Source organism: Sorex araneus, chromosome 3 (genome assembly GCF_027595985.1).
Source record: "Sorex araneus isolate mSorAra2 chromosome 3, mSorAra2.pri, whole genome shotgun sequence".
Classification (NCBI taxonomy): Eukaryota; Metazoa; Chordata; class Mammalia; order Eulipotyphla; family Soricidae; genus Sorex; species Sorex araneus.
In genome coordinates, this window is record NC_073304.1 from 33,316,967 (window position 1) to 33,332,361 (window position 15,395).

Sequence of the window (15,395 nt, forward strand, 5' to 3'; positions counted from 1 at the left end):
ATGGAGTGGGTCGATCACAGTTCTGCAGTTTTCCTCAGAAATAGTTTTTTGCCTAGAAGTGGAAGTGGAGAAATTAGAGGATGGAACATTTTAATTCAGGTTTAGCATACTAGGCAAAAGAAAATATTAAAGAAATGAAGGCATCTGAAAATGAAGGGCAATTTTAAAAGGTTAGTCATAGTCTTATCTGTACATGAATTAGAGAGCTGGAGAACATAATGTGATAGGTTTTAGAAACTGCTACTGACAAGTTGAAGAAATAAAATTTAAGGAAGCATAGTGGCATAGCTGAAAAAAAGTCATTTTAATTTAAAACAGATATAAAACAAAATTCTATGACTTATACAAAGAACATGATGCTGGGAAAGTTGTTCTTTGTGTTTCAATTTTTCTCGTACATAAAATGAAAAATAAATATATTAATCTCATAGCATTGCTTTAATAATAAAGAATAAGAATTTGAATGCCTACTCTGTCCACATTTATTGGACAGAGTAGGCATTCAAATTCTTATTCTTTCTCTTGTGGGGGTCAATGATTTTAAAGATTCTAATTATGTAACAGAAGCTACTTTGTAGAATCCTCTGTTATTGATACTGGCCAAGAAAATTATAAGAGATGAAATAAAATAAATGAAGGTAGTGTGTGCATATAAAAGAGAAAATAATGATTAAATAAATATGATGAAGGACAATGACTAATGGTAATAATACTTTCAAAACTAGCCAAGAGTCAGCATCTATTATTTAAATAAATATTGAGAGTACTTTGGGTAGCACTATAGCACTGTTGTCTGTTCATCGATTTGCTCAAGCGGCACCAGTAACGTTTCCACTGTGAGACTTGTTACTGTTTTTGGCATATCGAATACACCATGGGTTGTTTGTCAGATTCTGCCATGTGGGTGGGATACTCTTGGTAGCTTGCTGGGCTCTCTGAGAGGGACAGTGGAATCGAACCCTGGTTGGTTGCATGCAAGGCAAACGACCTACCCGCTGTAACAAGCATATAAACTTGACTTTCTGAAAATAATGGGAGTTGCTTGACTGATGTCCAGTCCAAAGACATATAGATCACCTAAAGTTTCAAGTGGATTAGAATGTATTACATAATTTAAGAAATGATGTCATCAATATTCAGATTAGAAAATAAAACTTGGGTTGGAGAGATAGTACAGTGTGTAGGGCATTTGCCTTACTTACAGCCTATCTGGGTTCCATGCCTGACATTCCATATGGTCCCCTGAGCCCCCCAAGAGTAATCCCTGAGCACAGAGCTAGGAGTATTCCCTGAGCACTGCTGGGTCTAGCTTAAAAACAAACAAAAAAATCTTGGAAAAATCAAGGTTGGGCAAAGAGGAGAAAGATACCACTGCCTCCTAAGCATAACATTTGTACCTTCATAGGGGGAGGGGAGATAGTACAGTTGGTAAGGTGCTTGCCTTACATGTGGCTGACAGGTTGGCTACCTGGAACCACTGATGACTCTCTAAACATGACTGGGAGTGATACCTAAGCAGAGAGCCAGGAGTAAGCCCTGAGCACTAAAGAGTGTAGCCTCGAAACAAAAACCAGAAACTTCTTTCTTCTGTTTAAATTCATATCCTAAATAATTTTATCTTGACTTACACAGTATTTATTTATTTATGGGTTTTAGGCCTACCCTGCAGCATGTAGGAACTGTTTATGGATTTGTGCTCAGAGTGACCTCTGGCAGTGATTAGGGTACCAAATGCAGTGTCAGGGATTCAAACTGTGGTTGGCAGCATGCAAGAAAACCTTAAGTCCTATACAATGACTATGTCTCTGGCCTCTCACATAGCTTTTTATTTTATTTTTGGCCACATTATTTATTTATTTATTTTTTGGCCACATTCAAAGGTGCTCAGGGGCTATTTCTGGCTCAGGAGTAGGTTTTGGTGGAGCTCAGGAGATGACATATGATGCTGAAGATAGAATCGGGGTCCACCACATACAAGGCAAGTGCCCAGTTTTTAAGTACTATGTGGATAGGCTGATAATTTCCAATTGTCTTTTCTTTAGCCCTACTCTTCCTATAAGCTCCAGATTAAAATATCCAACTGCATACTCAGTATTTCTTAAGGTTTCTAGTAAGTATCTCAAACTTAACATGTCCAAAATAGAATTTTAGACATGATTCTTACTGCTTAACCTTTCTTACCTAGGTAAATAAAAACTATTCATAGACTTTCTCAGGGCCAAATCTTGGTATTCATCTTGATTTCTCACTTTCTCTACAACTCTATTTTGAATTTACTAGTGAAATTCTGTTAGATATACCTTCAAAGTACATCTTAGCTCTGATTAGTTGTCACCATCCCCACTGCAAATAATCCAATCCAAATTTCTTGAGGGGGTATATAGTGTATGCTTTTTAAAAGTCTCTTTGTTCTCCCTTATTCCCTTCCATATGCCATGCTAGAGTAGAAGGCACAGTAACATTCAATAATTTAAGGTATTATGATTCTGTTTCAAAACTATTTAAAATGATCTTGCTTCTGTTAATGCTCCAATTTTCTCCATTTACTTTGCTCCTTTTCCTCTATCAGCCATATTGATCTCCTTGCTGTTCCTCAAACATGACAAGCATGCACCCTACCTCAGGGCTTTTCTGTTTGTTGTTCCCTCTGTTTGGAACACAATTCCTCTCACATGGCATACACCCTCAATTCCTTCAGATTTCCACTCTAATTTCACCGCATCAGTGAGGCCTGATTGCCCTATATAAAATAGAAGACTATAAGTCAGGTCTGGACAGGAAAACAAAATTCCTTTAGGTATTTCAAATGGAGGGGAATGAGAGACGGGAAAACTTATACAGGGAATTAATTACAAATATATTGGGAGATTCAGAGAAACAAAAGAAAGTATATTACCAAAAGTTATTAACAATAGAAGGTCACCATCATGCTCAGAGTTGTTGGGGAAAGTGATGTTCCTGACACTTAAAGAGCATATGCTTTTGATACTTTCATCTTCTAATATATTAGCACATAATAGTACTTATCCTAAAGAGAACACATAACCAGGCTACAATTGGAAAGAGAATCTGGAAAATTGAAATTTTGTGCTTCTATCCTTATTATGCAGGAGAGAATATAAAATGGCTGATGTGGGATGCAGGCTTTTAACTTCTTCTTTTGATAAAATAAAAAGTAATTTATTAATCTGTCTATCTCCTATACACACTGGAGTAACCTGGTAAAGCTGAGCAACTCCAGCAGTGTTTCAGGAGATAATATTTGACATAAATCTCTTCCACTGCCACTATTGCTTTATCCTTCTGTATCTTTACACCATTAACCAACATCTAAAAAAATTAAGTATTCTTCTCAATTAGAATATAAATTCTGTAAGAGCCATCAATTTTTCTATCTTGTTTTCTTCTGTTTCCTCAGTAGTAAGAATAGTACCTGGCATCAGTGGCATGCTGAGGGAGGACGAGGAGTGGCCTGTTTAAGGGGAGAGGAGAATCACTGACACTGCTCAGTAGTGGCCAGTGTATAGTGATGCTAAAAAGCAGAATGATTTATATGCAGTGTCATTATTATTTTCTAATTTTCTATAGAAAATGCACCTTCTTGGGTGAGGGTAAAGATGAACAAAACCCCTTTTCCATCTCTTAGGAGAAATTTGACTTTAGGTTTATTTCTAGCTCTGTTCTGCAGAAATCTGTTCATGATGAAATGTCATTTTTTTTCTTATGAAAAATATGACCTGATTGGCAAATGGTTGAAAGCAATAATAAATACTTAGTGGGTAGTCATAGCTTTGGGCTTCTACTAACATGATATGTGGAAGTGGGTATTTCTCTACGGGAACCTGGAAGCTATATAACACTGATATAAGAGATCTTGACTTTTGAGGACTGGAGAGATATTATAGCAGGCTGAGCATCTGCTGTGCACTGGCTGAGCTGGGGTTAATCCTCAGAAATAATATGGTCCCCTGAGTCTCGCTAGGAGTGATCCCTGAGCACAGAGCCAGGAGTTAGCACTGAGCACCATTAGATGTGGCCCCCTACTCTCCCCAAAGAAAGAAACCTTTCAAATAAAACAGGCATCCCAATTCCTGTGTGATACAGGGGTTTCCAAATTGGTAGTTTCCATATTCTCCTAGCATGATTCTTATTCCCTTGCACCAGAACTATTAAAGGAAAAAGAATAATGCATTGACAGTTATGTGGACTGCCAAAAGAAGACTAGTACCACTCAAGAAGAAACTGATGCTGCTTCCTTTTCAACAACTTTTAAGTAAACTGGTTCAAGGTATGGTGTAATCATACAAGTTTAACATTTAGTATAGACAATTCCTGATTGGTATAACAGAATGTGATGGATGCTTAGTAAATATTTATTGAATATATATATGAAGTTTGAAATATATGTCCACAATCATGTAATTTGGATGGTATTACTTAAATTTCAACATGTATAGTCTGTTGAAATCAACAAACACATAAATTGGCCTATCTGTTTGGGTGGTGCTCCGGGGATATGCTGTGGCAGGGATTATACTCAGGATTTCATACAAGCTAAGCATGTATGCTATACTTGGAGCTATTTTCTTGGCTCTCACTGAACAATTTTTATAGAATGTAAAGAGATTTGAAAAAATTGTAAACATGTTCACTTCTAATGTTTCTAGAAGTTAAAAATGATTTATTTTTAGAACAAAATTAGGGATTGAAAGAGAAAAAATTCTGTTAATCTTTTTCTTTTAAACAGTAAATTTAAAGGAGTTAATATTTTCTGATTCTGTTCTTAGGTGCTGAATTTCTGGCAGATTCACTTTTCAATATTATAGTTTGACCTTAGAGTCATCAATTGAGATTTTGCATAATCTAAGCAAAACAAGGACAAGGAAAATTTTGAGTCCTCAGAAAAAAAAGACTATCAAATTCACCTTCCCATATCAGGGTTGAAATGACATTTTTGACATATTCTGAATTAAAAGCCATAAAAAATACTATGTTTTAGAGGTAAAAAGGATTACTAAACACTTTTTTGGTGACTTCATGGAACTCTGAGGAAGCAGAAAGTCTAGATGTAATGTCCCAATTCACTGAAATACTTGATACTCAGAAGTGGTTCATCATCTCAGGAGCACAGTAGCAAAATTCACTGTCCTAAGAGACTGAGTATATATGATCAAATTTCTATGGGTGGCAGTACAAAGATTCTTTGCACTGAGGGGGTGGAAAGGGCACTGGTTATGTTTTATTCTAATAAGTGGAGAGCATTTCTTAATATGTAATTTTCAATAGTTCCTTCTTACTTTTTGTAATTATACTTCCTGAGGTCAACTTATTATTTCCCTATTACAGGGATGTGGTAAGATGAATAATATACATGCTCTATTGATAACACAGAATAAATGTTTTAAATACTTTTATCTGAAAGTCCCACTCCCCAACCACCATTTTTTTTTCTTTTCTTTGTTTCTTTTTTTTTTTTTTTTACCTCATTCCCTGTTGACATTACTGCAACCACTGGAAACTTATTAACTTCAACTTCTGTGACACCTACAGTTGCTAGAAGACCAATCTCAGAGGGGCCCATGTGGGTTCCTTTGGCCAAAACGCATTCTCCTCTTTTAATATCATGGCCAATCGGTCTGAAAGTCAGAGAAGAACCATAAGCAATATGACAAAAAATAATACTTGCTCAACCAAAGGGAAAATTAGTGCCAGAGTAGGACACTAAAGGGGAGAAAGACATCAAGAGATGAAGCAAGAGCAGAATAATAAATGAGGATATTCTAAAAAATCATGTTTTTTAAATGAAAAAATTAAATTACACACAGAAGAAAAAATATTGAATCTACTACTGCAAAACAGAATACATTGCTATATATTTGAAAATTATTTATAAATTGCTTTATAGCATGTTACTGTCAAAGCATAAACTTCAAACTTCCTTAACATAAAGTCTGTTATTATTATGAAAATATCTAGTGGCATTAATTTAGCTTGCTAGCTTTGTGGTATGGAGAATAATGCTATGGAGATAATTTCCAATTGTGCCACTTAGGTTGGTCCAATCCTATGGCTGCAGAGGTCTATTTATCTTGGTCTGCTGTCAAAGAAATGGGAATGTAGCTTTGTTACCAGGAGGTGTTGAACAAAATTGCATTAATGGAATTAGGGAAATATATTTTATTTAAAGAAAAAAATTAAAATATATCATGGTTTATGAAGTTGTCTTATTTTTGTATAAAAAACAGCAAATTAATCTGTGAGTATTGGTAGTAAGTAGTAAAGGAGGGGTAATAAGCTAATTGTATAAATAATCTGGGATTTATCTGGAAGACTGATAGTTTATGGATTACTTAGGGGATGATTTGGATAATTTTGAATTATCTAGGAGTAGGATTGCTATCAGTTAAAAAGGTGTAAAAATTTACCTCCTTATAGTTTTTAAAATTTTATTTGTGATTACCATCTTTGTGAAAAAAAAAAAAGGCAGTATAGTCAAGGATGCAGAATTCAGAAAATTTAGTTTCTGTTAAAAATCCGAAAAGATAATGTTAACTTGACTGATTTGTGGATTTATAATAACCACATTCTTATTAGTTTGTGATCATGTAGAAATAAAAGTGGCTATGTATTCTACAACTTAAGAACTTACCTTATATCTTGGCCAGGCCGAGCTTGCACCAGAATTCGTACTTCAAGTTCCTCAGTACCCTAAAACAAGAACAAGTCATATGATTTCAAACAGAATAATCTAAAAGGATTTTTTTTCTTTTTTTTTGCTTTTTGGGTCACACCCAGCAATGCACAGGGGTTACTCCTCGCTTTGCACTCAGGAATTACTCCTGGCGGTGCTCGGGGGAACATATGGGATGCTGGGAATTGAACCCAGGTTGGCCACATGCAAGGCAAATGCCCTACCCGCTGTGCTATCGCTCCAGCCCCTGGTTCAAAATCTTGACACTGTAATATTAAAAAAGACTTGTTCAATTGTTTGCTATTGAATTATTTTTTAAATTCTTCTTCCCACTTTATTAGAAGCTAGTCTGAATGAAAAATTTCACTGTAAGGAGGTATGTGAGCAGTTAACATTTCTCCTAGCTCTGAGGTAGTTTTTTTACTTACTTGTACATAGAATTTTGTGGATCTATTGTACTCAAATTCTGCTATACTCTAATGATAACAAAAATTCTGTAATAAACTATTTTTAGGCTAAGACAATCACTCTTAGTTGGAAACATAAACACTACGATGTAAGATCTAGTATAATTATAAAATAGGATTACTTTCATAAACAATGAAGAAAATAGACATGATTTCTAATACTGCTGCAGGCAAGGGAAGACATGGTGGTGACTTACATCATCAGATTCCCTGATAAGTTCAGTATCTTCCACTTGTACTACAGCATCAGCACCGCAGGGGATTGGAGCACCTGTTGTAACCCGCATGACTTGTCCTGGCATTACTGTCTGAGTTGGCTGAAAATACAAAGATACAAGAAAGTTGATTTTGCGGGACTTATGACTGAAAAGTGCAGGCTCAATGGAACTGGGATGGGTGACCTGTCCCCATTTCCCCCTTTTCCAGGAGTTTGGCAGTTGCTCCCACAAGCCGCCTCAGTTGCCATATAATCTCATTTATCCAGAGACTCAACAATAAATCTCTCTAAAGAGAGCAATGAATGATATGCCATAGACATTCCTCCAGACCCAGTGCCAGGCAACCTAGAGGGAAGCAGGTGAATTTTCCTCCCTGTCTCAACAGAATCGAAAGTACAGGAGGGGAGGTGGGGAAGAGGTCTTATAATTCTGAGTTTTGGAGGGTGCTCTCAGATTGGGCTGGAGCCATAGCACAGTGGTAGGGCTTTCGCCTTTCACAAGGCTGACCCGTGTTCGATTCCTCCGCCCCTCTTGGAGAGTCCGGCAAGCCCGAGAGTATCGAGCCCGAGTGGCTGAGCCTGGCAAGCTATCCATGGCATATTGGATATGCCAAAAACAGTAACAATAAGTCTCACAATGAGTGACGTTACTGGTGTCCACTCGAACAAATTGATGAGCAACGGGTTGACAGTGACAGTGACAGTCTCAACAGAATCAGCCTCAGCAGCCGAAAACCTCCAGAACTCATCCACCGCCAGGCTCACAGACACTCTCCACATGCTTGGACAAGCCTCACCCATGAGTAAGTTTATTCCTGAACTGTAGGACATCTCATACTTTCATCTCTAATATACCAAGAGTATCACGCCATATTTGATGGGGTTTAAAGTAGAAGGCAACCAATCTCAGGGGGAATTACCTTTGTACTTACACATATTTATGTATACATACATATATACATACATACACATACATACATATATACATACATATATATATATATATATGCACACAAGGTTCAACCTTTAACAACATGTTACTAATCTCATAGAGGGCTGAAATGGCTCCTGGGTGAAGTACAACAATTTTTACACATTTTCCTCTAAGAAACTTTTTTGGATAATTTTTAGTGGATCATTCATAACAAGCAATATCATCATCATCATCATCATCCCGTTGATCATCAAATTTCTTGAGCGGTCTCAGTAATGTCTCCATTCATGGTAACCCAGAGATTTTAGAAGCCTCTCTTTACTCCTTCTTTCCATGGTGCCGCATTGGAGGCTCTTACAGGCTCGGGGGAATGAGACCCATCACTGTTACTGGTTTTGGTATATGAATACGCCATGGGGAGTTTGCGAGGCTCTCCCATGTGGGCAGGAAACTCTAGGTAGCTTGCCAGATTCTCCTAGAGGGAGAATATTCAAGTAATATAAAATAAATTATTTTGGTTCTGCTTTGGGGGCAGGGTTTGGGGTTTAGGATGGAAACATCCAAAATATGGTGGTGGGAAAGTGGGATTGGTGTTCGAATATTAAATGTAATCAAATATTATGAAGAACATTGTCACTGTTACTGTCATCCCACTGCTCATTGATTTGCTCGAGCGGGCACCAGTAACGTCTCCGTTGTTAGACTTGTTGTTACTGTTTTTGGCATATCGGATACGCCACAGGTAGCTTGTCAAGCTTGTCAGGCTCTGCCGTGTGATACTCTCGGTAGTATGTGGGGCTCTCCGAGAGGGACAGAAGAATCGAACCCGGGTCAGCCTCGTGCAAGGTGAACGCCCTACCTGCTGCGCTATTGCTCCAGCCCATGAACATTACAAAAATAATTTTTTTAAAAGATCCAAAAAAAAAGGAAAAAGAAAGATGATTTACTTTGCTGCTGCAAATGAAAAGCATGAAGATGTGACATTTAAAAATAGAAACCATAAAGGAGAAGCTTATAGTTTTACTCATTTTGAAGAGATGTAGTAAAAATCTACCCACAAACAGGTCCATTTACATTAAAGTTTATTTCCTTCCTCCTTTCCTCCTTTCCTCCCTCCCTCCCTCCCACCCTCTCTGCCTGCCTTCCTTTCTTTCTTTCTTTCTTTCTTTCTTTCTTTCTTTCTTTCTTTCTTTCTTTCTTTCTTTCTTTCTTTCTTTCTTTCTTTCTTTCTTTCTTTCTTTCTTTCTTTCTTTCTTTCTTTCCTCCTTTTTTTTTTACCACCAATGATCCCAGTATCCTTCCCAGCACCTCCACTCCCTCACCCCCACCCCACCCCGCCTCTGTGGCAGGGCATTCCCTTTTGTTCTCTCTTTCCTTTTGGGTGTGGTAGTTTGCACTAGAGGCACTGAGTGGCCATTGTGTTCAATCTATAGTCTACTTTCAGCCCGTATCTCCGATCCCAAGTGGGCTCTCCTAGCACCCTTTACTTGGTGGTCCCTTCTCTATCTGAGCTGCCTTTCCCCCCCAGCATTTGAGGCCTGTTTCCAAGCCAAGGAGTAAATCTCCTGGTCCTTACTCTACTATTCTTGGGTGTTAGTCTCCTATTCTGTTAGTTTATATTCCACAGATGAGCGCAATCCTTCTGTCTCTCCCTCTCTTTTTGACTCATTTCACTTAACATGATACTTTCCATGTTGATCCATTTATATGCAAATTTCATGACTTCATCTTTTCTAACAGCTGCATAGTATTCCATTGTGTAGATGTACCAAAGTTTCTTTAACTAGTCATCTGTTCTTGGGCACTCAGATTTTTTCCAGATTTTGGCTATTGTAAACAGTGCAGCAATGAACATACAAGTGCAGATGTCATTTTTACTATACTCTTTTGCCTCTCCAGGATACCTTTCCAAAAAGTGGTATAGCTGGATCAAATGGGAGCTCAATTTCTAATTTTTTGAGAATCGTCCATACTGTTTTCCAAAAGGGCTGAACCAGTCGGCATTCCCACCAGCAGTGAAGGAGAGTCCCTTTCTCCCCACATCCTCGCCAAGATTGGTTGCTTTTGTTCTTTTGGTTGTGGGCCAGTCTCTGTGTTGTGAGATGATATCTCATTGTTGTTTTGATCTGCATCTCCCTGATAATTAGTGATGAAGACCATTTTTTCATGTGCCTTTTGGCCATTCGTATTTTTTCTTTGACAATGTTTCTGTTCATTTCATCGCTCCATTTTCTGATGGTGTTGGAAGTCTTCTTTTTGTAGAGTTCAACTAGTGCCTTGTATATCCTTGATATCAACCCCTTATTCGATGTGTATTGGGTAAATATCCTTTCCCATTCTGTTAACTGTCTTTGTATTATGGCTAAAGTTCATTTTCTTAAAGAATTGCCACTTGTATTTATTACTATAAACTCTTACATAAAGTGATCTGAAAACCTAAAAAACCCGCCATGCAATGTAATTTTATGAATCACAGTTAATAGGAAACCAAGATTTGCTCATATACTAAAGTTCTAGTATTTGAGAGATCTGATACCTTATTATCTAAATTTTTGGTTAAATCAAGGCAAGTTAAATAATTTTAATTATTATTCTTGAAAACTTTCTAAAATATATAGGCTTACTTTTCAATTAATAAAAATTTAGTAACTATAATTATTTAAAATTATTCTAATGATCTGAGTTAAACATTGTGTTCAAAATTTTTATTGTCTGCGTTTTTATAATACTGACAAAGAGACTAAAAACACAACATACCCTGTATACTTCTCCCAGCACAGAAAAAAGGTATATTTCTGTCCTTGTACTGAGTTAGGGTAGAGGTTACTGTGGAGGACTGAAAGCTTTAAGTTTCCTCCAAAAGAAAATTTTGATAAAAATATATTTCTAAAGATACATACATCATAAAAATTTAAAATAATAGAATACAACAATATGAATATACTTAATGCTATCAAGTTTTTCCTCTTATAAATAGTTAAGATGGTACATTTGTGTTATGTATTTTGTAGCACTGTAGCACTGTCACTGTTCCCCGTTCATCAATTTGCTTGAGCGGGCACCAGTAACGTCTCCATTGTTAGACTTGTTGTTACTGTTTTTGGCATATCAAATATGCCACGGGGAGCTTGCCAGGCTCTGCCGTGTGGGCGGGATACTCTTGGTAGATTGCCAGGCTCTCCAAGAGGGACGGAGGAATCAAACCCAGGTTGGCCGCGTGCAAGGCAAATGCCCTACCTGCTGTGCTATCTCTCTAGCCCATATATTTTGTATTATATAAAAATTTAAGGAAATACTTAAGAAAACAACAACCTTAAACTGGATGTACAAAGTAAAACTATATTAAAAATACTTGTAAATACATTTTCATAATATTGTTGCTTTAAACTATGCCACCAACAGCTAATATTTTGAACTCTCAATTTATATTAGGCGCAGTGCTAAGTGTACTTATTGTATTATAAATATTATTCCTAGACACACAAAAGAATCTCAGAACTGAGCAGCTCACTGCAGAGATGCCTGTGGACTTTGCACCAGGCCGATTTCACCAGGCTACTCCAGACAGGAGCAGGTGCTTTCCCTTTGCCTGCCTCCTAGGAATCCTGGCAGCTGCCATCTTCCAGAACCCAATGAGAAGCCCAGGTACGTGGGAGCAGTAACGGCAAACGCCAGGCCTCACAGGACAGGGGATGGGCCGGTCCTTCTCATCCCTCTGCCCTGATGGGACCCTGAGATGATGCCCACGGACTGCCTCTGGCTACTATATAAGCTCCTTAAATAGCCATGATCCAGAGACAAAAGAATCTTGGAATTGAGCAGCTCACGGCACAGATCTCTCCAGACTCTAATTATCTAAAATTTCAGAATTCCAGGAGTGCGCAGCCACTCTCGCGGCCACACAACATCATATGCTATTCATAACAAGCAATACAAAATTAATTGTCTAGCAGTGCCTTTTCAACAGGTTTCAGTGGTGGGAAAATTCCAAATAATAATGGTGGGACCGGTGTCGAAATACTGAATGTAATCAAAGTAGAGGGCTGGAGCGATAGCACAGCGGGTAGGGTGTTTGCCTTGCATGAGGCCAACCCGGGTTTGATTCCTCCGTCCCTCTCAGAGAGCCTGGCAAGCTACCAAGAGTATCCCTCCCACACGGCAGAGCCTGATCAGCTACCTGTGGCATATTCGATATGCCAAAACAGTAACAAGAAGTCTCACAATGAAGACGTTACTGGTTCCTGCTCGAGCAAATCAATGAACAATGGGACGACAGTGCTATAATGCTTAAAATCAAAGTAGAGAGAGTATTGTGGAAATTGTCTGCCACACAGGCAAGGGTTGGGATGTGGAAGATGCTGGGGATTTTGGTGGTGGAAAATGTGCACTGGTGAAGGGGTGGCTGTTTGATCACTATATTCCTGAAACTCAAACATGAAAGCTTTGTAACAATCTTGTGGTGATTCAATTTAAAAAAAAAAAAGAGTCCTACAAAGACAAAAACTTATCTTATTTTCTCTTTGCCTTCCCACACGACACCATTTGCTATTCTATAATTTACATGGCCCAGAATGTTGAGTTCTAAGGACTATTTAATAGTTTGGGACCTCTCAAGCTATGTTCAGGGGGGCCAGGGATACTCTGCCAACTGGGCAGGGTAATTCAATGTTTGGCCCAATGATGTGGTTCTGCTTGGACTGGCAGTGCAGGAGGCCATCAAGGCTATACCCATGGTACTCAGAAGGTCTTGTGGTACAAGGGTTCTCTATGTCCCTAGCCCCTCCATTGACTATTTCTGCCAGGATACCATCATTCTACTTTTAGTAAGGTTTAGTCAATGGGAAAAAACACTAGAAGATTAAAAGGTACAAGAGAGAGAAAACAATAATTTATACCTCTTTCTCTTTTCCTCTAGGCTACATTTTGGTGATGGTTAAGCCATGACTACGGAGGCCTACAGCTCCAGTTAAGTGATATCTTTCAGAGCTATGAATCTCCTCTGGTCCTGATACCACTCTCTTCTTTTGCTCCTTCACACTGAGAGTTGGTAACTGTTACCATCACCTAAAGTTTTCACATTACTCTCTGAGCTTCCCTTAAGCCTGCAAATAGCTTGGCTATTGTCCCTGAATTAATCTTTTTTTGTTTTTTTTTTTAATGTGGACACATTGATTGTTCTATGTCAGAGCCTAGAAAGTGCCTGGCAAAAAATTGATGACCAATAAAAAGAACAATCTCATTATCAAAACAGCTATAACTACAGGAATTATGCAACCTTTCTTGATATAATTCCAGTGTTCTATTTTTCTACTTTAGTCACTGTAGATTCTTGGGATCAGGTGTCTATCTTATATTACTTTATTCTTTCCCTTGAATTAAACACTCCAGGCTTATTTGGAATTCCCATGGCATATTAGATATGCCAAATACAGTAACAATAACAGGTCTCATTCTCCTGATTCTGAAAAGAGCCTCCAATTGTTGGGAAAAACGAGTAAGGAGAGGCTGCTAAAATCTCAGGGCTGGGAATGAATGGAGACGTTACTGGTGCCTGCTCGAATAAATCGACAAATAATGGGATGACAATAATACAGTGAATATAATACTCTGCCACGGTAACACATAAGATATAAAATCTGGAGAGATGGGCTGGAGAGATGGTACAGGAATTGAGGTCATGCCTTGCAAATGGTCTAACTTGGTTCAATTCCTGGTGCCACATAGTTCCTTGAGCATTACTGGATGCAGCCCTAGAGGTCAACAAACACTTCAGGGGTTGCCTGGTAGTCCCTGGAATGGAAGGGCCTGAGCAACATCACATTCTAGGGCTTTCACATTGAGTCACAGACCCAGTTGACTGAGAGTCACTCAGAGGGGCCCCCATACCTCCTGAGCAACACCTGAGTTTAGGTACATTAATTAAAATAATTCAATCTTAAACACTTTTATTTTTTTTTTGGGGGGGGCAATGGTTTATCAAGCTGTGCTTAGGGTATATTCCTGGATCTGTACTCAAGGATTAATTTTTGGGTTCAGGGAACCATACGGGTTGCCAGAGACCAAACCCAGGTCAACTGTAAGCACCTTACCCGTTGTACTATCTCTTCAGCTCAAATCTGGACATCTTTTAATTAGGATGTCTCTTAACCCACCATGATTATGATGTTTTAACTAGGATGTCTCTTAATGACCATTTCAGTGATGATTTTTAAAAATGAAACCATGTTTTTTTTTTTTATACCATGTGTACTTTAGAGTGGAGTTATGAGAGCCAAGTTGGTCTTCTGTACAAGTGAAACAACAGTATATATCATTATTATTTTTGGGAGAATTCCCAAGTGACACCCAGAAGGCCTGGGAGTTACACTGATAATTCTAAGTCAGCCAGGCCAGTAGTTCAATCCAAGAGCCCAAGGATGCAATGCCACGATGCTGCAGAGATTCTGAGGAGCTGGGCTTTACCTGGGTCACCCTGACAGTACTGGGGTTCTCCAGAGCTTTGCCCAGTAATGCTCAGAGGACCAGGTGGTGCCAAGAATCAAACCCTAATTGCTTTACTATCTCCTGACCCCTATCATTTTTATTATTTTGGATTCTGACCACACTCAGCAGTGCTCAGACCACACTCTGTGCTGGGGGATTACTCCTGGTGGTGCTTAAGGTATTGTGTGGTTATGGTGATGGAACCTGGGCCTCTTGTATGCAAAGTATCTACTCAATCCATTGAGCTATTCCTCTGGTCCTATTTTTTAACATGCTTTTGGATTGTGGGCTATGCTGGCAATACTTAGGGACTACTTCTGGCTCAGTCTCAGGATTACTCCCAGCAGTGTTCAAAGCTGGGTATCACACCAAGGACTTCTACATGAAAAGCATGCATTCCAGTACACTGAGCTATCTTTCCAGCCTGAACAAATATATTTAATAGAGGCATGAATCGTTTTGCAAACAGTATTTTACTGGTTAAGGCAGTAAGTGAGTACTAAAGATACTCACTTTAGGGCATTTCCTTCTTGAACTTAAATGTATTAGCCTCTGGGCCTACTCAGTTTGTTTCAAGGGTACGATATTCTATAAATTCAGCCT

The 15,395-nt window shown here is 38.4% G+C and overlaps 1 protein-coding gene across 19 annotated transcripts in view; it reads right to left on the reverse strand.

The window, feature by feature from the left end:
- GPHN (gephyrin) overlaps positions 1–15,395 on the reverse strand; it is a 494,826-nt gene that overhangs the window by 52,816 nt on the left and 426,615 nt on the right. For all 19 annotated transcript variants that reach the window (XM_004612348.2, XM_055130244.1, XM_055130246.1 and 16 more), the window contains 3 exons: positions 7,356–7,475; positions 6,650–6,708; positions 5,483–5,636 (listed from right to left, as the gene is read on the reverse strand). In XM_004612348.2, coding sequence (XP_004612405.1) covers positions 5,483–5,636; positions 6,650–6,708; positions 7,356–7,475 — 333 coding nt within the window. The remainder of the gene's footprint in view (positions 1–5,482; positions 5,637–6,649; positions 6,709–7,355; positions 7,476–15,395) is intronic.